This window comes from Glycine max, chromosome 13, assembly GCF_000004515.6.
Source record: "Glycine max cultivar Williams 82 chromosome 13, Glycine_max_v4.0, whole genome shotgun sequence".
Classification (NCBI taxonomy): domain Eukaryota; kingdom Viridiplantae; phylum Streptophyta; class Magnoliopsida; order Fabales; family Fabaceae; genus Glycine; species Glycine max.
This window is the reverse complement of record NC_038249.2, coordinates 41,788,043-41,814,263: the sequence shown is the minus strand read 5'-3', so window position 1 is coordinate 41,814,263 and position 26,221 is coordinate 41,788,043. Positions and strand designations below refer to the sequence as shown.

The 26,221-nt window shown below is 29.2% G+C and overlaps 1 protein-coding gene across 3 annotated transcripts; it reads left to right on the top strand.

Annotated features, from left to right (window-relative positions):
- Positions 1–18,978: 18,978 nt before the first annotated feature.
- LOC100777102 (ethylene-responsive transcription factor RAP2-7) lies at positions 18,979–23,437 on the top strand. Of its 3 annotated transcripts, XM_003541960.4 has the most exons (11): positions 19,008–19,357; positions 19,473–20,206; positions 20,377–20,402; positions 20,514–20,544; positions 20,676–20,763; positions 20,849–20,994; positions 21,316–21,360; positions 21,476–21,579; positions 21,693–21,817; positions 22,112–22,225; positions 22,845–23,437. In XM_003541960.4, exons 2-11 carry the CDS (start codon positions 19,743–19,745, stop codon positions 23,130–23,132), a joined length of 1,431 nt encoding a protein of 476 aa, XP_003542008.1. In that variant the 5' UTR covers positions 19,008–19,357; positions 19,473–19,742; the 3' UTR covers positions 23,133–23,437. The 3 variants fall into 3 exon arrangements, with proteins under 3 accessions (XP_040864445.1, XP_003542008.1, XP_006595001.1); XM_041008511.1 differs by having other exon boundaries at positions 18,979–20,206; XM_006594938.3 differs by lacking the exon at positions 21,316–21,360 and having other exon boundaries at positions 19,009–19,357.
- The last annotated feature ends 2,784 nt before the right edge of the window (positions 23,438–26,221 follow it).

Sequence of the window (26,221 nt, the reverse complement as noted above, 5' to 3'; positions counted from 1 at the left end):
AGTGGAATAAACATCTAAATTAAAAGCCCAACAATATGTCCAGGATAAATATTGGGCTTTTATAGCGAATGTGTTGATATTTATTTATTTTTTATGCATGGCGAATGTGTTGCTAATCAATCGGTATGTAGCTTTACTTTCCCGGAGGTTTATTCTAATTAGTAAGCACGGATTATTCAAACGGTGTTTTAAATTTTTTTAGCCAATATTTGTTTAAAAACAATTTCAGCTTTCACATTTTCTTTTCGTACGAATTATTGCGTCTGTCTCCGTAAAAAGCAACATTATTTATAAATACACATAAAATGTGAAAAAATAGCTTTAAAAATTATTTAAGGAAACATTGTTTGGAGTTTAATTTATATGCATTGGTAGAGTAATTTTTTTGTTTACATTATCAACCACTCACAAATTGTGGCATGCCTTTTAATTTTTTTTAGGTGACAATATAAAAGCATTTTATACTGAGCGCATGACCTATTTTTGCCCCCTTCAAACACCAGAAGAGATGAGTAGTCTATATCTTGCCATGTTTCAGTAAGTTAAAAATAAAGCGATGCATTCAAATTTCAATTCAATGAAATATGCAAATGTGAATATCAAGTCATATATAACAGGAAAAATATAAGGGTATGAAAGAAATCTCCATCTCCATCTCCATCTCCATATAACACAATTGAAGGCTTTTACCTAAACTCCATTCTAGTATTACCAATTTACCATTTCAGTTATTTTAGTTTTCTTATGAAAAAACTGGAATATTGAGTTAAATGATGTCGTCTTGCGATCTGATCTGATCTTATGAAATAAGGCTTCGATGTGTATGCATTGCAAAATCAGGAATGATCAAGATGAAGCAATATTATAAGATCATAGATAGTATATGTTTGTTTTTCGCACATTTCATTGATTATTACTGTTAACATGTGCATAATTGATTATGAAGGCCAAATGCCATATGATCTGATTTAAGATTGACAGATATCGGTTTCCTAAATACACAAACCTAGAAGAGAATGGCAATAATAAACTAAAAGGTGCAGCATGTGATTCTCGATTAGATCAAAGGTCCATATCCACCGTGTATCTTGATCTTTAATAACTTAGGAATTGCACACGCATCATGACAACGACAACTTTTTAATTCTGTCCTAGTTTGATTTTGATTAACAATAATATCTTGCCATGTACTCCATCCAGATTCAATTTACAAGTCATATTTTTCTAATTTCCTAGAGAACCGAGGAAAGAAAACTTTTTTCAATCATAAACCCAAAAACACTTGGGACATGCCTTCTAGCTTTGGTTTCTTAATCGAAATAAAGTACTGGCGACAGCAAAAGAGAAAAAGATTCCACTGGATTTTGCGTCTCTCTCTCTCTCTCTCTCTCTCTCTCTGATTAGCCTTATAATATTGTGTCACATGATTTCAGTTGGTTGATTTGGCCTCTATAATTTATTTGCTCCTATAGGTGTTGTTGCAAAAGGTGAATCATCCTTGACGCCCAACGTTCTGACTTGGTCAGAATTATAAAAACAAACGAATGATTTTCTGCTTTGAATCTTGTTTAACTTGTAAGTACAGGTACAATCAACATTACTTAAATATTGTAATTGATTAATACTACTGATGTTGCTCTGTTCTGATGGCTGCTCTTGTTTATTTATAGATGGGGCATCTTAATCTCCCCGAAATATTATGCTCCATCAATAGTTTAATTTAAAGCCCTCGTTATTCAATTTTACTATAATATTCCTAGTGGCATCATATTCGGAGATCATGATCAACATTTTTATACTATTTTTCTCAAACTTGGTGATGCTTTTCTTTAGTTAATTTTATACTTCTTGTTGTAAACTTTTGGTGTGCGTACCTTAGCAGTTTTGGTTAATTATATACTAAAATATTTTGTCTTGGAAGAATCTCATTTAAGATGAATTTGTTTCGCAGTTAATGTTTCCCATTCCACCATCTTAAGAGTATATTATGATAAAATAGGGTATCTACCGTCAAGTATTATGAATGAGAAATAGGTTTATATTTTCATGAAATCATATGTATAATAATTTTATTTGACTTTTATAATAATCATTTTTAAAATTATATTAACAATGATTTTTAATTAACCACTAAAATAAATTTATTTTGCTTCCCTTATTAAGTTTTGTTCAGTTAAACTTAACATGCATATATTTATTTATTTTTTAATTTTATTTGCTCGTCCGTCCTTTCTTCTTGCTACCCTTATGCCACCATAAATATTTAAATTAATTGGCACTTTGCTTCTTCTTTTTTATTATTGAACGCGTTACAGACATTGAGGGATCCGATAGTCTGGTAGTCATGAAGTTTATTCTTAGGAAGCACAGATAAAAATAAATAAAAATGAAAGAGCTGTCTTTGTTGGATAAATATAAAATATTGGTGTCTCTAAATATGAATGACATATTATAGTTTTTTATTGTAATATTTCTGTGAACTTAAAATCCCAGCACGAGTGTTTGTGTCAAACTTTGATGCTTTGGTTTTATATAATTTCGAACAATGCACCCAGCATTAATTATTAGGTAAGTGATGATTTAGTTCAATTTATTTTCAAGAAATTATTGTTTTTTCCTTTTTTTTTAAATTAAGCATTTGAAGATGGCTGGATCATTACATCTTTGTACTTTTTTTAAGTGAATTTGCTTCATCGAAAATGAAAATATTCTGATGCCGTTACCTTTCTTTATAAATAGTAGTAAGCATTCATTGAGGCTAGGAAAGTTCAATTCTATCCTATGGATATTATTACTCACGAGTCACCACTCAATCTGTAGAACAGAGAAATTTGTACCCATTTACAGGGTAGCACCATGTCATAATTTATTAATTCAAGGAGAAACATTAACACATAAACAAATTGTGTTTGTGCATAAAACTCAGTTGCTTTCAAATTTTACAACAATTTGCTTATGGTAAAGAGGCATATATCACAATATTTAAAAATTGACCATTTCAAGTATCTTCCACATATAAAACAAATATATCCAGATTGAAAACATTCATGATAACATTAATTTTTAATGGGTATTTTGTTCATACTTGAAGTTTGCAGTCGAGATTACATGTTCCAAACCTATTAAATTCAAAATCAATAAAACCAAAATCCTTTTATCCATAAATATTTTTTTAAATAATGAATATATTTATACAAAAATATTGAAAGTGTGTAAAATAATAGTCTAATGAATTTTATTGGGAGAAACAGAATTTACCTGATGCTCTATATTTTTAAAAAGATTAATCTTTTTTTTTACTGCAATATTAATCTCTTATTGTTGCCCTGTATATTTTTAATTTATAACTAAAGCAAATTTCCGACAAAACGAGTTAATGAATTGTATAATAACAATCGTTACGGTTTAATAATACACATGCCCTTAAAAAAAAAAAAACGCATGAATCGTATAGCATATTTTACCCCCTCCCTCTCTTCCCGTATGCCGCCAAAATTCACACACAAATTGATTGCACCTGAATTCTCTCAAGTCTCAAGTGAAGTAAATTTTACTTTGGCGGTATATTTAAATTTCATTGACACCTTTCTTTATAGTATTTCGAAATTTGTTTCTTTTTCTCACTGATTGCCTTATTCTAATTTTTACAAACAAGGAAATAAAAATAATTTTTTTTATCTGAATGGGTATCACTAATTCACCCTTAAAGTCTTAATTGATCATCTTTTTACTGTTATGAACTAATTATTCCAGACTTTAAAAAGAACAAAACTTATGTATAATATCTTAAAGTTTGGGTTAACTATAAGTTTTTTACTTTTGATTTTTAAATACTAATTAGTTTTAAAACAAAACATGTTTATTTAATTGACTTTTAACTATTTTGTATATATAATATTTTTGGCTCCAATCTTAAAAACTGAAAAGTAATTTTAACTTTTGGTTTTAAAATGTAAAAATTATTCAATTCTTTTATTCATTCCAAAAGTCTAACACACATTACCATTGTCCCCACTACTTACTACCAGTATTAGTCAATTATTATTATCAATCTTATCATCATATATCAATTATTATTATAAAAAATAATATTATCTTCACTATCATCATTCCATCTCCACTCATCATTTTCACCTTTATTTATAGATGATCATAGTTATCATATCATTTTCATTGATATAACAACTATTGTCATTGTCATTGTTATTTTTGTCATTATTACTTAAACATTATTATCATTAATGTTTTAACATGTGAACTTAAAATTTGAAAGCTAATTCATTGACAAGTTAACTTGAAAGGGACTCCAAAAAAATGGTAGTTCAATTCATTGTTTACTGAGTTAATCACATTCATCCTTATTGATGATCTATACTTTAAGCTATTCAAGAATGGTGGATGAGAGATTGGAAGATTAGTATTGTTCATATATGCATATAGGAAAACTAATATGGTTGTTGTTTGTTTGGTATCTAATGGTTGTTGATTGCTTGGCGTCTTTGACACACTGTTATAATTTGAGTGAGGTGTTTGTATTTACTTTTGAAAGATGTTATGGGTCAACTTTTGAACCATAGTTATTAAACTTGGTTCAAATCGATCGAGTCGATCCGTTGACCTCGAAACTAGGCACCCAATCGGTCTGAGCTATCTGGTGGATCAGCGTTAACTTATTAACAAGTGTACGAATTTTATCACAAGTAGTAAAGATTAAAATGGAAGTTCAAGTGTTGAGTTCACATGAACTTTGGTTGTACTTAAGTGATGCAAACTCAATTATTAAGCAATGAGAAAAAAGTAGAAGCAAAAATAGAAGAAGAAAGAGATAAAGAATTAGAAGTGTGAAATTTAGAGTAAGGCAAAAAAAAAAGATAACATGAAAGATAGAGAACAATTTAATGCAAAAAGATGAAATCAGAATGTGATGATATTGGGGCTTAGTATGCTAAAACTATTTATAATGTAATGTAGTAGATTTTCTCTAATTTATGAAATCCATGTTTCCACTCACATCTACTGAATTATCCTATCTTTGGTTTTTCGCACGAAGGGCGTAGTTTATTTATCTTTTTCTCCCAAATTTATTTGCAAAGATAAAATAACAAACCTCATTAAGATAAGAGATGCATAAATTATTTGGGCAAAATAAAAATCAATCTATTTCTAGTAATGAATTCATTTAGGTATCATTTTCCAGTTCTTTTTAAAATAACCATTTTTTAATACATTATCCTCTAAACATTATATGGATGATCAGACTATAATAACAAATAAGCACATAGAAGAACAATGGAAACAAAATAACATTAATTAGATAATAGACAAAGTATTACATTACAAGAGTTTGACCTTCAAGCTCCCAACAATGGAGGTTTAACCTCTCATAGCCATGAGAGGCTTTACACTTCAAGAGTTGATAAGGATGGAAGAAGGAGTTGGATGACTAATAACAAAAAAAAGGGAAAATGACTAAGAAAATAGGGTTTTTCCTAAGGGAGAGGCTCAAACTTTGGATTTATTCACTAGAGAGCTCTGAGACTCAGGGTATCTTTTCCTTTTGCTTTCTACACCTTTTATAGGCATGAGATAACTTACTTTTCACGCTGACTTTGCGCTAAACGTGCATCTGCGCGCTAAGCATGACCTGGGCGCTGAGCGAGACTGTGCGCTAAGTGAAAGTTGCGCCCTGAGCCTAGCTTTGCCCGCTAAGCGAGAGTTGCGCGCTAAGCGAACTGTCCAATTCTTTCAACTCTTCTTCAATGTTTTTTCTTCCTCATTTTTCATAAATTTTTCTCTAAAGCACTTCAATTCTTCTTTTTTTGACTTCTACTAATAAAAAATTACACAAATGTTAATTTCTTCATTATTTCATTAAAAACAATAATAAAGTGAATAATTTATTATCATTATTAGCCAAAAATGATTATCTTTAGCTCAGATTTTACAGTTATCAATCAGTTTTGAATATAACTCAATTCAACTCAGTGTGATTTGATCACGAACCAATGATCTGGTTGACTTGATGGGTTATGCATTTTTTAGTTTTTTTTAACAGTCGAACAATATGACTTATATTAGAAAAATAAATTTATACCTTACATTTACCAAACATAAACATATCTTGAAATTTGAGATGACAAAGTCGTTACCATTTTCAATCTTCCCTCAATTAATTTTGTGTGTATTAAATTATGTTTGACACTGTAGAACAACAATATGTTGATGTGAAATTTTAAAAATTTTAACGCAACATTTAAAATTAATAACAAGTTCGAACATGACCTCAAGTGCTTGCAGTGTCATATTCTAATTTAAGTTAGAGTTTTATGTTAATAATTTCTCCATTAAAAGACAATAATAAGCATTAATGAAATTTATTGATGTGAAACTTTAATTTTAAAAATTGAAAAATAATGTCACTAACACTTAAAGAACAACACCTTTAAATACGTATTTTTTTTAAAATAACCTTTTATTTTTTTTTCTCTACCTTTAAAAAAATCTGCTCTAGTTTTCTAGCTATTTGTTCTATCAACGTTACTTGTTTCACTTTATAGTTGGATATAACTAAAATAACATTTAAAGTGGTGGCAACTTGCATGTAGTTTGTTAGGTTCGGGCAAATAATGATATTTATGAAGGTCAGCTGGCTAGTTGTCACGTGTAAAGAATAATCAAGTTCTCTTGTTTAGGATACAGTCGACTTTGTAAGCAAACCTTATTATTTAGATGGGTGGAGTGAGGTGGATAGATAATAATGGAGTAATTAATAAGAGAAAAATTAAACACATAGAATTAAATTTTAAGATAACTCCTAATCTTTAGGAGCTATGTCAAAGATATAAAAATATCTTTATATTAGGAATATAAAGCTTATTTTTAATATATTATTGATTTATATATCTTTAACATCACTCTTTATGAAACCGTTAATTGTTTTAGTTTTAATGAATCACAAATTTGAGACAACAGTTTGTTTATTCTTTTCTAATCAAGAGAAGCCCGATCCCGTTTATTGCTAAAAAAAACTATAATAAATACGATAAAATATCTACGAAGATAAAACGAATGAATCTTAATTAGACCTTATAATGCCCTTCTATTTTATAATTATACCCTTTTCAGGAGAAAATAATTTTTTTAATTAGGAGACCAAAACTAAAACTGATCCAAAATTAAATGAATAAAAAAATATTTAAATCTAAATAAAATTAACTGAAATTCTTGAGAAGGCACATTCAATTTTTAGTGTTTTAAATAAAATGCTTCGGTGCCTTAGCTAGATAGCCGCCCAGCCCCACCGGCCGCGACCACCCTTCCTTTTAGAAACAAACAACAATGTTTACATTTATTTAAATTATAAGAAAATAATAAGTTGTAAAAAAAAATCTTCTTTTATTTTTTTTACAAAATAATTTTATTTTAAAAATTCTCTTAAAAATATAAAATATAAAATAATCTAACTGAAACATGTATTTATAAATTAAAAAAAAAAACATAATCCGACACTAAAAATAACAGTAACATATAAGGGAAACTGGGTATGTATATTGAATCTAAATCCTAAATATATAATGCCATATGTCCTTGACAGTGACTGCGCCTTATCTTCTCCTCCTCTTTGCAATTGCATTGCAGGGCACAAAGCACACACAAATGGAAATCAATCAATCAATTATTATACTATAAGTAACAGTCCAAGCACATAAACAATATGACTCTTAAACCAATAATTGGGTTACGTAAAGAGAATAAACTATTCAACTAAAATAGGCAAGTACCCTACCTGCGTATTAAAGTGGAAAACGAGAATAAAATAATAGGAATAATTTTAATTAAAATAATGCGAAAATGGAAAAGTTTGACGAAACAACCTAATAAGATATTGAAAAAAATGCTTTTCCATGAATGGAGAAGAAGCCTCCACGTCTCCCTATGCTTAAACCTCGTACATCTTGCCGACAAGGTACACATCCAAAAGCAAAAGAAAACCTAACGTTGTTTAGCATTATTCAATTCTGTCACTTATTTTTAATCGATTTAAACCATATTGTATTCGTGCACGTTAAAAACTTGTACTAGTAATATGGAAGGCCAATTATTATTCGTCAAATTACTTTCATCTCTGGCAAATTCTGAGTATCTTTGGGGTTGCAAAATTATATTGAAGACAAAAGTGTTTTTTTCAATACATCATGACTTTTATTTGTATATTCATTTTACTTTTAGTTATTAAATTTATATTGGAACGTGTGTTTATTTTTAACAAGAAATCAAACATACACTTAATAGATTGAGACATTGAGTTACAAGAATATTGTATAATATTTGTTTTTTTTTTAAGAAAAGATACTTATTGAATTTCATTAATAATCAAAGTTTCAATATAAGGAATAACATATAAAAAACTCAGAAACTAGGTAGAGATAATGTCACTTTCATCAAAGTATTGGCAACACCATTAATTTGTCTTTTTAGAAAAACTAAATCGAAAATTTTATTTGAAAGAAGAAGTTTTCTACATTGTTCCACGATAGAGCCTATCTTAGACTCATCATGATCTTTACAATATCCCTTTATATATATATATATATATATATAAGAAACAAGTAAAAATATTTTTTTTAAATATAAAAAATATATGATTACTTTGAAATGTGTTACTTATTTATGTATATATATTTTATTTATTATAAAAACTATTAATAAGATAATCATATTTATGGATAAAAAGGGTTATTCCTTAAAATATTAGAGATTAAATAGGTGATTTAATGTGTAATTTTTACCAAACATAAATTCAACTACTAAGCACATGGTCTCAAATTAAAGGTTTAAATAAGTAATTACATTAAATATTAAGATAAAATTTATTACTCACAATAATCTTATTTAATAATTGATTTTGGTGAAAAAAATAGCCTCTAATAAAATACACACAACTCTAAAGAGATTGATAGAATAAAATAAGATAATTTTTCCATCTAATATACCACACATTTAAACTCTCACTGATCTCTTTTAAGTGATGTAAATATAAGTTTTTCCAATGAGTATTCTTCAAATTTAAAGGCTTCTCTTACATTATGACTAAAACATTATTTCTTTCCTAATTTTTATTAATGTAAAAAGCAAACTTTTCACACACAGAAATCTGGATATAAGAAAGTAGTACCCTGCAATATAGGGATGTGATTTGGTGAACTAATACCACCTTCGGAAATCTGACTTGATCTTGTATGAATTACATTAATAGATTACAGGACAACATTTAAGGTACAGCTCAAGGGCGAGGCATCACGTGTTTATGCAACATATAGCCGTAGTTATTAGAATCGTGTCTATACAGAATGTGCGTAACCAATCAATCACTATATATGTTGGAAATGGACGTCATAAATATGTGCGACAATAATATTATATGTAATAAAAAAATCAACACCACTCGTTAATCGTGATACTCGATTTTATCTAAAAGTAATATTTCATATTAAAATTAAAATACTTATTATATTTTTATATAAATTAGTATTCTTCAAAAATATATTATTTATAATTAATACGGAATTTCATATGTTTAGATAGATCTAAAGATTAATGATAATATTTTAGAAAAATATTAAAACTTTAAATTAAGTAATTGTTTAGAACCAAATCATTGTAAGCAGTGAAAAATAATCAATACGAGTTCATGCGACTTACTAAAGTAATATTAAGTTGATAAATACTATCCAATGTCTTAAATATGTTGGTTAAGAAAATTAAAATATACTATTTTGTCAAAAAATATTACTAGTAACTTTTTATTAATTTCCAATTCATTCTTCAACTGAATTTCAATAAATAAATAAATAAAATGTCGAATTCTTTAGCCAGTAGATTAAGGGTATTAGTTAGTAGGATCCATAAAAAAATCATAATATTGTTAAACGTACAATATCTGACCCACCATTAAGTCAATTATAGTTAGATATATTGACTTATAAAAAAATTAACAAATTAATGATGTATACACTTATAATCTAACATTTAAGTTAATAAAATATATTATATATTTTTTTATTAGGCTTAATTGCAACATTTATTTTTAACTTTTTAGTTTTTATGAAATTTACTCTCAATAATTTAAGTTGACTAATTTTACCTTTAACTAACATTTTAAGAAAATTTGCAAAACTTATTGAGTTGACGTGGCATGTTGACAGAAACATAAAAATTGAGGATAAAATTAAAAAATATATTAATTTTTAAAAAAATGAAAAAAATCTAGCGTAACATTTGGAAAAAGGATAAAGAATTGATGGTTAAAGGTACGATTATGTCACCATGTCATTTCAGTTTAACGCAAGGTAAAATTTATAACTTTTAAAAGAAGTTAAAAGAAAAAATATGTGTAATTATTTTGTTGGGATAAAATTTATTATAAAATAAAAAATTAGAGATAAAATATACAATTAAGCTTAATTAAGTCAAGGGTTTAGTTATTGGTTGAATATAATATATGAATTATTATAAATTTTTAATATTATCTTTAACTTTAATTCTCATGAATAAAAAAAACTTTATTATATAAATAAAGAAAAAAAATGTTATGCAATAAGAATATACAAAATTTTATATATTTATACAATCATAATTCGTCATATATAATACGTTTATTAATTTTTAAAATAATTATCTTAAAATAATTTATAAGATAATTTATATTAAATCATATGACAAGATAAAGACTGGCATGTACATTAAATTCATAAAGAAGTATAAGAATTGATGCAACTTATTATTCAACCCTGATTGATATATATTGTTGCATGTGGTTCTTGTGAGAACGTGCAGAGAAGCAGTAGCACCACACTAGGGTGATGAGTGAGCCAAGCAAAACATTGAAAACAAGTGTTTGTACTTTGTTGTATTGGAACGGAGGCCAACAATGCCTCGCAGACAAGGGAAGAAGAAGTGGCTAACCGAGGTTTCTTGTCTCAAAAGAGGGGCCACCACCACCCATCCCAAACCAATAAAGATATATGTTTTTTTTATTCCTTTTTTATAATTTATACAATACAGTTAATTATTAAAATGAAAATTTAATATTAATTATTGAATAATATTAAAATATATCGATGTTTTATTCATTTTTAGGGTATATTTTTTTATGAAAGTTAAAATTTTATTCCGATGATCTATGTCAATTTTTATTGTAGAGATATTAAAATAATTTTTTAATAAAAATATAAAAATACTTGTAATATTATATTACATGTTTGTACGTCCAAGACGCAACTTGGAGCAAATGGACAAGGGCCCATTTTTTTAATGTCATTCATTTGTCCACATTTTTCTTACTTTATAAATAAGGAATTGTATTTATCGCAAATCTCCACTTTTGCACCAAACAAGTCAATAATTGTTCACCAAAAAAAAAAAAAAAACGAGTCAGGATTTTTCTAATTAACCACGCACTCTCCTTTCAAGTTCAACTCCTCTAACACCATTACCACACACATTATTGGTGGTTACTTTTTTTTTCCTCTTATATTTTTTTTTCAGTTTTTTTGAATGCGTTCAGATACTAAATACAAGTACTTTTCAGTGGAAATTTAAATTGTAATTCACGACAGAGAAACTAATTTCTTTTACTTATTAAACCCCTTGATACACATCATTGGTGACTATATAATATTATAATACTACATCTACATGGGATGAATTATCTCGCTGTTTCTACTAACTCTGCCATACATTACAGGCCTGAAAGGCTGAAAATTTGATCAACCACTCTTTTCACCTAAACCTTAAAACGATTTTTCAAGTCAAACTACAAAAACCAATTAATGATTAAAGACTGAAATTTATTTATTTGGTTATTGTTTAATGCAAATTTTTAAACGACCGTAATTGCAATGATAAAACTCTGTTTGCAGAGTTCATTCAAAATATTCAAACTTTCAGATTTCGTAGTAGTAACAAACTATGAAGAATATTCACAAGGAATCAACAAACACCGCATATACTACGTAAAAATGTGATTTTAATTACGTTTTGACCTTTTAATCAAAGAACTTATACAAGCATTTTATTGTTAGCAATGTTATTTTGCCCAATGTCAATGGTGAAAGAGACCTGAAACAAATTTTAAAAAATAAAAATAAAAGAACTATATATTGAATCTTTTTGTCAATATATATATTACTTTATAAAAAATAATAATAAATACATTTTTATTAATGAGCCTAAAATATTAATTTTAACTACTTTATCATTAAGCCGACTTTGATTTTGCCATTGTCTTTTTTTTCTGTTTCTAATTTTTTTAAAATTTTTTATATAATATGATGACAATGAAAATCAACCCTAAATTCTCGTACATACAATCTAAATTTTCCAGTACTAGCAATGAGTTTCTAATTTATAATTTTCTTGTAATATAGAAAAATTCAATGATTTCACAGCTCGATTAGAGCATGTTGGTAGGAACTAGGAAGACACAGCTATATGAACAGTTGGGATAACCAAAAAAGGGGAGGGAAGGGAGGCATAGAGATAAGGAATGGGTGTAGGAAAGGATGACACGTGGTTCTCGATAATTGGTTGGGAGACAAACTCAAAAGGGCACGATTTTTTCTTCCGCAAAACCGGATATAACCGGTTCAAAATGGCAAATCAGATTGGTGGGGTTAGCTCATAATGCTATAATAGTTAAGTTACCCGAATTGGAAAACAATGTTTTCCAAAAGGTTCTAAGATTGGAGGATTACCCTAAGAAGAAGTATTTAATTATGCGACTAACAAAAGATTGTTATTTCCCTCATATTCTCTCTCTTTTTTATGTCGCCTTGTCCTTACTCCTTAACCATTTATTGCCTCTGCCAAAGGGCAAATGCCAAGTAGCTGTTGTTAGGTGCTCCTTTGTTTGGCCATATTACGTCCTTGCTCAAGAGGAAAGTTCATGAAACCATGGTGAGGCCCACACGCAGCTTTCAACCATTGTTTTGTTCCAAGATTAGACAATACAACTTACAATACTTTATTCTATCATATCATAAAGTATTAATAGGTCATACTTCACCCTTCCACTCTCCCAAAACTACAAAAATTAAAATTCCATTAATACTATTTATTAATTGTAGTATTTTTCAAACAGAGTTACTTACTGAACTTGAATTCTTAATAATACTACATTAATTAGGAATTACTTATTCATATAATAATAATAATCGTAGTGAATTTGCAACGCAGTCAAGTGTGAATAATATAAAGCAAAACTTACAAACTGGTTAGCATTTGCGCATGTCCGTTTCAACTGGGTAAAAAGTTAAAGATTGCTCTGATTTTATTCGTCTACGAATTGGAATGACCCATTGACCCCAATCATGATAGCTATAGAATCCTCTGCCAACACATCCAAACAGGTTTACATATGTTATTTCCACAAACGGTAATTTGCACGTGCCTGAAATGTTACAAACAGATGTAGAGTTGCAAACAAATATAGTTTTTTTTTCAAAATTAATTTTAAACATGTAAAAATAAAATAACAAATACTTTTTATATTTTAATTATTTAAAATAAACTTTTAATACTGATATTAGATATTAGTAAAACCTCAAAATCAATAAATCTAAGACAATGTTTGGACTTTGATCCTGTTTAAAGGATATATTTTGTTTTAAACATTTTGCGGGATTGTTTATAGTGCGTTTCAGGCAAAATCAAACTCATCTTTCAAATTGGATTAAAACTCCTTTAACGTGAAAGAAATATTCTATTACATTTTAATTTAATATATTTTTTAATTTTAATAATATGAAATGTGAAAAGTGACGCACTTCGAAATAATTTCAAAATTATTTCGAAACAATAGGAGTATTATCTGAATAAAAAAATATTTTAAATAATATGAAAAGTGATGCATATGTTTAGACAATACTCCACATTGTTTATATTTAATAATATGAATACCCATGGGTTTTGTGGGTAAACAATTGCGACGATTAAATCTTGTTTTTTTAGTTTTTTTTAATTACTATTATTTGATTAATCAAGTGGCGCTCTGTTCCGAGGATTTCTTTGTAATTTGTTAGCACTGTTTAGATTTGATGCGTCCATTTTGCTCGAGCTTAACGATGGAGCTCAAACAAATATATTAATTTTTGTTTGTGTGGGTGTGAACATATTAAAAGATAAGTAAACTGCACTTGTTTTCTTTTGGGGTAACGTTTATTACATTCACACTTCCTTTTTATTTTTATCCTACAAAAATATTTCATAATTTTTTAAAGTTCATTACCTTCTACCCTGTGTTGTCATATAGATAAATTCGATAAAAAAAAAAAATTGTGTCACGTGCATCGTATACTTGTTTGATGAAATATTTGGACACTTGTGTCCTTCCTCGTAGAACCGATTAAAAGGGAAGTTCATTAAATCAACAACCTGAAAACGTTTTGGCCATAAAAAATTTGAGCGTGCGTTTCAGTGGGTCATTAAAGGTTTATTTGCTGTCTATATCTCTATTATTGTAGTACCCCTCCTCTTCTTTATTATTATTTTTTTTTTATGATGTCTGTATTTCCTTCTTCAAGTGCTTCTTAATTTGTGTGTTTACAGTGGTGTAGATGACCTTTTTTGGGAGTTATGAAAGCACATTATTTTTTGGGTATGGTTTCTATTGGGTGTTGATATTGTGTTTTCTTTCCCAAATGAAATGAAAAATGACATGTTTTGTGAAGAGTTTTTCAATGTTTTTTTTTTCTCAAGTGCTAGGATATTTGACAAAATGTCTTAGTCAAAAGACTATTTCTTCTTACTGTTATAATATAATGACAGGATAAGTGCAATACAAGTGAAATAGCAAAAAAAGTATTATTGGAGTTGTGTAATACTAATGGAAATCAAATGTAGCAATTGGAGTGAGTTTGAGAGTGATTTAAAATTTTTGCAAACCCTAGAATAAAATTGATGCATGTTCAAGTATGGAGTGAGTTTCTATCACAAGATTGATGGGGATTCTTAGAAAATTTCACAAAAAATTAACTACATTAGTAATAGTAATTGTTGAAGAAAGATAAAAGAAATACAATTTTAAAAAAGAAATACAAGTTTAATAAACCTCATCCTAAGGTGAGTGTAAATTATTCTCAAATGATATGTGATTATTGTTCAATGCAATTGTATGCCTCCTGCACGAGTGGCGTAAGTATAAGTTCATGTTCTTCAAGTAATCCCTATGAATTGTTAACGCCATTTTGTATTCTGAGACTCTTTTTTTTCTTTTAATCTTGTTTAACAGTTTAGTTAATTTGGATCAAGATCAAGATTTTAGGTAAAACATTATTTAATCTGAACATTACGGTTGAGTTTGCATCAATTTAAATATAAGGTTAAGTTCAATTTAATTCAATCTAATTGAAAATAACTTGAGTTAAATTAAATGATTTAGTTTTTCAAAATTTTATTTATAATACTATAGTAATATATTAATACTTTATTAACAATACAATTCACATACACAGTTTTTTCTTTCTCCATTAATTTAATTATTTTTCGTTTATTTTTTCAAAATTCTGGTTAAAGGATTAATTTACTTTTTTATACCACTTAAATATGAAAGTATTTTTTTATTTTTGAAAAAAGACAAAACATAATATTATCAAAGAGAGAAACTAAACATAAGATATGTTGGGTCTGACACAAGAAAAAAAAATACAAAACCATAGAGATTGCTCACATAATGTGAGCTCATAAGGAAAATGAATCAACCCACCCCTTTAAATACATCAAAAGCACTCCGTACCTAACACACTAAAGAGCACTCCAGGCCTCCAGCTCTAAATATATGGTTATAGAGAAACACATTTATTTATTGTAAGTAATAATGAAATTTTAATCTTTTAGCATCTAAATGATATAAATACTTCATACATCCTTAGCAACAAACAATGCAGTAATTTATTATTAGAATCACTTTCATCACTTATCAAGAAGAGAAAAACACCATATAGTAACAGTGTAAAAAATCTAATAGACAGACTCTATCTCCTACATATGTAAATTAACAAATATCATTATTTTATATTCATTTATTTCTATTATTATTACTGAAGACAATAGACAAGCCCATAAAGACTAGTTTATTATCACCTTAGTTAGAAGAGAGAAATATCATTTTTTTCCAGTCTATTCGTTTCTAAATCACTCCTTTTCAGCTCCTACATATTAAGTTTTCCTGTCCCTAGCTGGCTTGTTCACAAATCACTCATTTTCATATCACTTCCTTTCCAATTTTTAGTTGCTAATTCATAAAACACTCATTAATTTTCGAATCAGTTCCTTCGCGTAGGTTTATATATAATAAAAGGTCTCTTTTTATTATTATTGATGCCCGTACGAAAGCTCATCCAAAAGATTTACCTATTGCTAGTATATATAGTCTCATGACTTAATTACCAATAGTACCATGTGAAACATAATAGTAACTCATCTAAACCATATGATTGAAAGATAATGATAGGTATGACAGTTGAGATAAATTAACTAACCATTTGAAAATTTTCCATCCATGAGATAAAAAAAATGTCTTGTCTAATGCAAAAACGGAAAAGACAGGTAGAGACAGGCATGTGTGAAACTATAATAGGGCTTCTCAGATATCCCAAAATTATTGACATTATTATTAATTGTATGAATTCTTATTATCAGTTTTTTCTTCTTTCCTATTATTTGGTGTTTGTTGTGTTCTTTTTTATAATTTTATGCAGATACTGCAGCAGGTATTTTGTCATACAGAAAAGTGTTTTTTTATATGTATCAAATTTATAAAACTTTAATTTATTTTTAATAGAATTATTTACACGACTATCAATTCGTATATATTGTCATATTATTGCCAGAATTTGAATTTTAAAACTAATGTGTTCAACAGACAAACTTTTCGAAATGACGTGTTTAAACATGCATGATAATAGAATAATTTTCTTTAATATTTATAATGGATTGAATATTACATCAAATATATTTATACATGTTTTTCAAAACTATAGGCCTATAGCCATATATATCGGCTTTTAAAATTTACATTAAATCCTAGGTCTACATTCTCTTCTTTTATATTGACAATATACCCTTTCATTTGAATTATTTATTTATTATTTTACTTATATTTAATGGAAAATTTTGTATCTACTTAAATTTTACTTATATAAAATTATTTTTTTAATCCCTCTAATTTTTTTGAAAAACTGCTTTTAATCCATCTCATCCTTTGTGTTAATGGTGTCATAATTTATGATAATTTTTCATCATCAAAAATGATTTTTTAATTTAGTTTCTTTAAAATGATTTGTAAATTTAAAATCACCAGAATATATAAAAACTCATAAGAATTCTACATTGATGTTTTTATTTTTCTTCTTTAAAATCTTAAGAATATGTAAAAAATGGTCATCAAATCATACAACTAAAATACGTTAATGGTTTAAAATTTTAAAAAAATTAATTTTTATAAATAAATTAAAAAATAAATTTTAGTGGTTAAAAACTGTTACAAATTATAAAATCATGAACATAATATTATCAAAGAGGGATCAAAAGTATTTTTTTTTCAAATTTAAAGCAATATCTAAATCTGAAGGATTAAAAATATATTTAATTTTTTTCTTTTTGTATTGAAATTATATCAATTTGAAGTATATATATATATATATAACTTCTTATCGATTATTAGTTTATTAAAATGACAAGAGATCACGTGAATATAATTATTAGTAACAATTCTTATTTGTGTCTGGCAAAAAGTGGGTATACTAGTTCATCAGCTTCATTATCAGGTCTCCCTTTTAGGTTTTAAAATCCTTATTTTTTAACAGTAAATTGTCTTTAATGACAAGAAATGAAGTGACCCAAAGTGTTGGGCCATTAACTCATGGAGGTCAATCACATAACAACTCATGCTATTAAAGAAATAAATGACGGTTCCAACCGGTGCCAAAAGAATAAAATAAATAGATAATTTGAACAAAATAAATAGATAATTTGAACAAAATAAACGTGTGTTAGTAACATTTTGGACTAAAAATACATTTTGTTACGTTTTCGTGTTTTTTCAATTTGATCATTTATATTTTAAAATTTTCAATTTATAAATAAATCATTTTGGTCATATTCATCCACAATGTCAAAAATATTAACAAGAATGTCCAATATAGTGACGATGTTTTTCCATTAATGTTGAATGGATTTATGATATGACGATGATGCTTTTAAAATGATTTTATTTTAATTTACGTTTTAATGTTTCCAATTTAGTTAGTTAATTTTTAAATAATTCCATTTTTGTTCAATTTTATGCTCATTTCATATATAAACCCGTTTTGTACAGTTTGCACTTTATGACCTTATACTAAAACTGCCAAATTACTTCAAAATTCTTTGGATTTAGGTACAATTTAGCATAATGCACAATATCATGGTACGGCTATAGAAACCATAATTATACATTTATAATATTTAAAAGATGTAACTTACATAATAGAAATTAAGAAACGAAATTTGTACATTTGTGATACTTATCAAACTAAAATTTCAATCAAGCCCATGACTTAAAACGTTATTTGAAATAATATTTTTTTATAACACATATTTTTAACTTATTATATACATATATATATATATATATATAAATATTTATTCAAATTTTTTAAACATGTTGTTTTATATTTTTAATTATTTTAACAGTTAATTTTATTACATATTTATAATTTAATAAATTAATTTAAAAAAATTTCGCTATCAACTTTTCGAGCAAACTTTTGAATCTTAAATTAATTTTTTTGAATAATAGCTTGCATCTTTATAATATATATTCACTCTCTTTCTCTAAATGTAACTATTGCGGTATTTTAATTTTAATTTTTTCTGATCCTCTCTTCTATGTACTTGTTTTTAGTACATTTGTCTCGTTTGTAAAAATATCAGCATATCATCATTCATTCCTACCAAAAACGCCCTTATAGCTCCCTCCCCATAACAAGAAACTCAGCGGTTAATGGTGGACGGCTGTTTCCGTCGATGAGACCACAACTCCACTGTGTAACAAAATAAAATAATAAACTCCTTCCCTTGACCGGTGACCGTACCAACCGGTTCGAAGTTGGAACCATGAGAGAGAAAATGTTTATATATTCCATCATCTCATAAATTGGGTCTGCACTTTATGTTCCTTTTGGATCCTCTCACATCTCTCTTTCTTTCTCCGGTGTCATGGAATCCGGTAGTGCCCGATGTTTATATTCCCTCCGGTTCTGAAATCATCAAATGCAACTACCAAACCTCGAGAAGCTTCCTTCACACACTTCCTTCTGTGAGTTTCCTTCTCTTCTTCCTTCTCGGTCGCCGGACAACTTCTCCGGCGTAACCACGGTTACCGGAGTATCTTCTAATTATTTTTTCCCTCTCTTTGCTTCTATTCCGCGCAGTTTCCTTGTTCTTCGAACAAGCTCTTTCTCATTCCATCACCACAACTTCCGATATTGCATCTTCAACTGTTTTGGTTACATTTTACGCGTAATAACTGATTGTTTCTTTCGATTGGAACCATCGCTCGAAGAGAATCTCCGGTGACGTCGAAGCAATATTAGTTTACTGTATGTATTAGTTCGGATTAATAATAATAAAGCGCATAAGTGATAACAACAACAAAAAAAGAATATCTGAGTTGAAAAATTGCTAGAAGAAGATTAAACGCGATGTTGGATCTTAATCTGACTGCCGAGTCGACTCAGAACGACGAGTTGCTGGTGCTGTTGGACAAGTTTCCTGAAGCTTCGTCGGGAACTTCGAATTCCTCCATCGTGAATGCGGAGGGGTCGAGCAACGAGGACTCGTGCTCCACACGCGCCGGCGACGTGTTCACCTTCAATTTCGGAATCCTTAAGGTGGAAGCCGCGAATGACGTCGTTGCCGCGGCGACGAAGGAGCTGTTTCCGGTGAGCTCGGAGAATTGGCAGGGGCAGAGTTCGACGTCGTTGTTTCAGGCGAGGAAGAGTTTGATGGATCTCTCACTAGATCAACAACACGGGGAGGTGAAGGTGGTACAGGTTCAGCCACAGCCTAAGGTGAAGAAGAGTAGGAGAGGTCCACGGTCTCGGAGCTCTCAGTACAGAGGAGTCACCTTCTACCGAAGAACCGGAAGATGGGAATCGCATATCTGGTTTGTTCACTTCACATTGTTCAATCAAGCGTTTCTTGTATATTTCACTATTTTGCCTTTTTTTATTAGGTTTTTGTTGGAAGGAATTTTAATTTTCTGTGGAATTTGCATTTGGTTAATCATATGGTTGAATTGAATTGCATCTGACCTTAATTTGTTGTTTGGTGTAGGGATTGCGGGAAACAAGTCTATTTGGGTATGGATTTGTATTTTTGACTAATTATTGTTTCCATTTATATTTGAATTTATTATTCTGCGATTTGCTATTTTTAGCGTTTTTTTATTAGATTGGTATTGGGCATTGTAGGTGGATTTGACACCGCTCATGCTGCTGCTAGGTAAAACTTTTTGGACATATTTTAAATATTCTTTATCGTAGTTTTATTTTATTTTTTTACCAATTAAACCTGTTACCTGTCCTTCGTTTGATTGGTATCTTCCTTAATTGACTTGGAAATTTCAAATTTAGGGCCTATGATCGAGCTGCTATTAAATTCAGGGGACTTGATGCTGACATCAATTTTAATCTCGTTGATTATGAGGAGGATCTAAAACAGGTTGGAACACGAATAAGCTTTTGGTGAATTTGAATCTAGATGGAGCTTGTGATTGGTTTTTTACTGGTTTGTTAATGATGGGCAGATGAAGAATCTTTCCAAGGAGGAGTTCGTGCACATACTCCGCCGCCACAGTTCCGGTTTCTCAAGGGGGAGTTCGAAATACCGGGGAGTGACACTTCACAAATGTGGCCGTTGGGAAGCTCGAATGGGACAATTCCTTGGGAAAAAGTGAGGACCTACTTTTTTTTATGTTAACTATAACTGATGTTATGGTTTGTCATGTTTATAGGATTAGATATTAGTACGAATTATTAGAGATATTAGATATTAGTACGAATTCAAGTACCTATTGATTTCAGTTGTACCAATACCTATTGGTACAACTGAAGTACGAATTCAAAGCGAATTGTTTTCGGTTTGGTAGTCAAATGGGTCTTTACTCTTCTGGCTTTTTCCATGTTTGGAGGAACATGTCTAGGATGCCTGTTTCACAGAAACAGTTGGCAGAGGTGTTTTTGTTGTTATAGAGATTGCAATGCTTTCGTGCAGGTATATATATCTTGGGCTATTCGACAGCGAAGTAGAAGCTGCAAGGTCCTAATTATACATGAATTTCATTCTACCTGCACTGAATTTTTTACCCTGAATTATCAAAGCTCTTTACGGTTCCAACCAACATATGTCTCCCTTTTGATTTTCTGGAAATCAGGGCTTATGACAAGGCAGCTATCAAGTGCAATGGAAGAGAGGCTGTGACTAACTTTGAGCCAAGTACATATGAGAGCGAGATGAAACCCGAAGCTATTAATGAAGGTAGTACTTCATGGCATGATACTCTAGAGATATATTTTATTTACAATTGATTGTCAGTGTTAAAAAGAAATATGTTCAATGTGAAATGAGGTTTGTATTTGTCTTCAACACAGGTGGCAGTCACGACCTTGACCTCAGTCTGGGCATAGCGACCCCAGGACATGGTCCCAAAGAAAACAGGGGGCATCTTCAGTTCCAGTCCATCCCTTACAACATGCATCCTGGAAGAAGTTCAATGGTATATAATTAAACTTTACATCTTCATTTACTTTAAGCACGGAAGCAAAGGTTTATATCACATTATAACTCTTCATAGGTCATGGATGATAGTTATTGGACATATTTTTTAATGGAAGCAGTGTTCTTTTGTCCTTTGTGGGTTCACTTGTAGCTAATTACCGCCTACTTACTTTACTTTGACATTGTTGATCTTTATGAAACATGTGGATTTTGGAATTGTTTTGTAATTGTAACTACCTCACATTGATGTCTTAATAGTGGTCATGATAGGTTGGGTTCTCTTTGTTTGCAGATGGAGACTAATATTAATTCCGTTATTGGTGATCCTTCTTTGAAAAGACTGGTTGTAACTGAAGAGCGTCCTTCTGTGTGGAATGCCGCATATTCCACTTTCTTTCCCAATCTGGTTAGTTTCAAATGCCTGTTACAACTGATTACTTATTTTTTTTACTAAATGCTTCAAATAAACATTCAAGATAATTTCCGTTTTTACTAAATGCTTCATATAATGCGTCCTTCTGTATGAAGCATTCATGATAATTTGCTTTTGATTTTGACATAACATTCGAAGTTGAGTTTTATGCTCTGCGAATCCTCTTTACATACTGATCTTTATCAACTTTTGGTGCAATCTAAGTTATCGGGGAATTTGTCTCCATTTAGTATATATTTGATGTTCCATGTCACTTACTCTTTTTTGACATGATGAGTTGTTCCCAAATATGTTAAAAAAATAGATCTTAAAGTGGTGAGTCTATAAATAGGTCCTTCTAATACATAGATATATTCTTGGTAATGAGCTGAATTTGGAATATGGCTAATAATTCATTGACAAAGACCACGAGTCCATGACAGAATTAGGATAATATTTCGGTCAACATTCCTTTTCAAGTTCGTGTGGAGGTGATTCTGGGGGATGATGTAGCATTAACATTAACATTGTGCATCAATACAACTTGATACCACCATTGGCGTGTTTTCTTGTATAGGAAGATATTTAATTATATTGTTGAAATATTTGACAGGAAAGAGCAGAGAGAATGGGCACAGATCCTTCAAAAGGAGTCCCAAACCCCAACTGGGCGTGGCAAACACATGGCCAGGTTACTGACACCCCAGTACCACCGTTCTCTACTGCAGCATCATCAGGATTCTCAATTTCAGCCACTTTTCCATCAACTGCCATCTTTCCAACAAAATCCATCAACTCAGTTCCCCATAGCCTCTGTTTCACTTCACCCAGCACACCAGGTAGCAACGCACCTCAATTCTATAACTATTACGAGGTGAAGTCCCCGCAGCCACCGTCCTAGCCTATCTTGTAATACAAGTACAAATGGTTAATCGAAACAACCTTTTGCGCTTAAAACTCATCGTATAATTCTGTTACTGATTGATGTATACTTAGATACGACATCTGATTGCACTTCTTGGTTTAACAAACCATTATGCACAAATGATGTATGAAGGAAAAAGCTCTTTTTGAGTGCTCCAGTTCTCTTAGGATTATTTTTTCATCAAAATTAGTATCAAGTTGTCAGAATTCGTGTATTCACCCACCAATTTTGTGAATATATGCCTTTGTGTATGCAACCCTGAAAATGGGAGGAAACCAAAATATGTTGCATTTTTCATTGAATATTTCACAACTTGATTTGACTAAGTCTTACATATTGCTACGATATTTGGGAGTGTAAGTGGTAATCCCACCACACAAGTTCTGAAGTTCAATTCTCAAAACGACAGTAAAACTTTTTTTTTTCTTTCCTGTTTGCATGCTTTAGGGCTCGGTACTTTGTTGTTGCTCGTGGAATGTTTGGATGTGATAAAAGAAAACAGAGGAGAAAAGAAAAAATACAGATAATTCTTTTATTCTACAGAGAAAGTGAAAAGAAAAAAGAGATGTCTTTCAAAAGAACAATCCGACTCAATTTCTTTCTACTATATTCGTTATGACTTCACTCCCACTAAATTTAGTTTTTATATTTTTTTAATATCAATTTTTTTACCTGGTGGTCATTTAGATTTTGGTTACTACCATTAAGTGTATTGCTAGATTTTTTTATACTCATTATATTTTAGAATTTTTACTAATCTAGATAATCATTTTTTACTAAAGATTAGCAGTGTGTTTAGTGCATACTTTTTTTAAAAACTAGTATTTTTTAAATAGCTGTTTTTTAAAATTACATCTTATATATTCAGTAAAAATATTGAAGTGATGAAAATACTTATATGGTAATTTTTTTCCATCATAATTCAAAAGTAGAATTTTGAAAATTATGATTAATTTACCAAATTCTTTTAGCTTTTCCCCCTAATTAAAATTTACTATAAAAATATTTTTTTTAAATAATTAACATGAAATATGTTACCCTAAAATCACTTTTTACTTAATATATCCAAACAGAAAATTTATTTTAAATAATTAACTATAACCATAATTAATTGTAATTTAAATATTTTTCGACAATTACTTTATACACTCATTATACATTAATTCTTATGATTTTCAACATTTTTTTAAACAGAAAGTAGATAAAAGAAGATTGAATTGTGTTTATGTGGAGTGAGAACGAGCAGTGGGTGACAGAAGTCATTGCAGATCACATAACATACTTGATATTGGTCAGAGAGCAGCATTATAATTATTATTCAAGTAATGAACGCTATAAAAAAAAAAGTAGATGAATGGATCAGAGCAGAGCAATGCATTCCAATTACTGTTGATGTGCTATCTCTGTTTTTATTGTACCATCGGAACAGAGAATCAATCAGAACAGAACAGGCTCTATCATTGTGTAGGCGATAGTAGTGAAGTGAGAGGGAGTGGGGACCAACCTTTTTCTTGTCTTTTTCCTCCTATTAACTACCAAGTACGTGTTCTTTTTTAGTAATTTTCACAAATAAACATCAAGTATCCTGCAAAGGTTTCAATTTCCAGTACTATAATAATAACAGCTACAACCCTATCCCTATAACATACTAGGTGGTAGGAACATACTATAGTTGAACGGGATTTTCTTTCTTAACGTACTTCTTGCATGGCGTAATTATCATTGGTGACCGTCTCAGTCCTCTGTCACGCAAGTCAAACGCATTTTTTTTTCAACTAGAAGATTTCAAAAGAGAAACATTATTATTACTATTTTTTTTTTTACTTTCACTTTACTTTTTTATTTCTTTTATTTCTCATTATACTATCCTCCATATTATATTTATTATTTCTCTCTTTTCTTTTCAGTTAACTATATTCCAAAAATGCGTGTAAGTTGAGCATTTTCCAAAAAGAACCCCTCTATGAAAAGTATTATTCCGGTCATGTCAAGTTTGGCAATGAGTCTTGTCAAGTTAAGAATGAGAAGAGAAGAAGAGAAAGCTACTGGGGCAATCCTACGTTAACCATGATCCATCATCTGCATAACAATTAGTGCTACCTGTTCCTTTTCTGTTTTTTCACCATATTCCACGAGACAAACTTTTCCAACACCAATCTTTACTTTTACAATATATATATATATATATATATATATATATATATATATATATATATATATATATATATATATATATATATGTATATTCACAATCATAGTCTGTCCTCTGCCGCCCATCGGGTATTTTTAATTAAAGTAATATTTAAAAATTAAAAAGGAAAAAGTAATAGTACATAATTAAATTGAATAAATATAAGTGATTATATTTAAGTATGAAGAATAAATTGTAAAAATAGAAATTAATAAAATAATATAAATAACTGAGATTTAAGATAAACAATTAAATATAAAATAATACAACTAATTAAAACTGTTTTTTTTTAATATATGGGCTTTAAGTTCAATATATTCCAAGTAATCACGATCCCCCACAATCAGTAATGAGAAATAAGTAGGTATTTCTCTCGTAGCTCTACAATTTGAACTCTAAATAAAAAAAATTATCAAAGTGAAAGAATAACAAAAAAAATTTGTTGGGAGAAAATGTCACCTATCCTGGACAATCCGGTTTGGGTACCCTTATGGCCTTATCCAAAAAAAATCACATATGGTCCAATGAACAGAGAGATAACGTTGAATACCATATTTGTGAAAAATGATCGGACTGACAATTGAATAAAAAACCCGTTTAGTAATAATAAAAAATAACCAGTTTTGTAATAAGTCTGAATAGGTTATCCGTTAACAGTTAAAGAGAGAATGGACTAAAATAGGGTAAAAACTAGTGGTAAAGAACAACAGTTCAAATCGTCACTTTATTTTTACTTTCTAAAACATTAGATTTTCTTAAAAATGTATTTAAAAATGAAAAGAAAGACTAATATACGAATTTTTTACTCGAATTACTATCATTTAATACTAATTATGAATTTTATAGTTTATAATTAAAACATAAAATATAATTA

What these genes read in the sequence shown, in the direction of transcription:
- LOC100777102 (XM_041008511.1), top strand. Translation starts at nt 19,743, where the DNA reads ATGTTGGATCTTAATCTGACTGCCGAGTCGACTCAGAACGACGAGTTG. An exon ending in ATGAGGAGGATCTAAAACAG is followed by an intron (nt 20,764 to 20,848) that starts GTTGGAACACGA and finishes AATGATGGGCAG; the next exon opens with ATGAAGAATCTTTCCAAGGA. An exon ending in CCACTTTCTTTCCCAATCTG is followed by an intron (nt 22,226 to 22,844) that starts GTTAGTTTCAAA and finishes AATATTTGACAG; the next exon opens with GAAAGAGCAGAGAGAATGGG.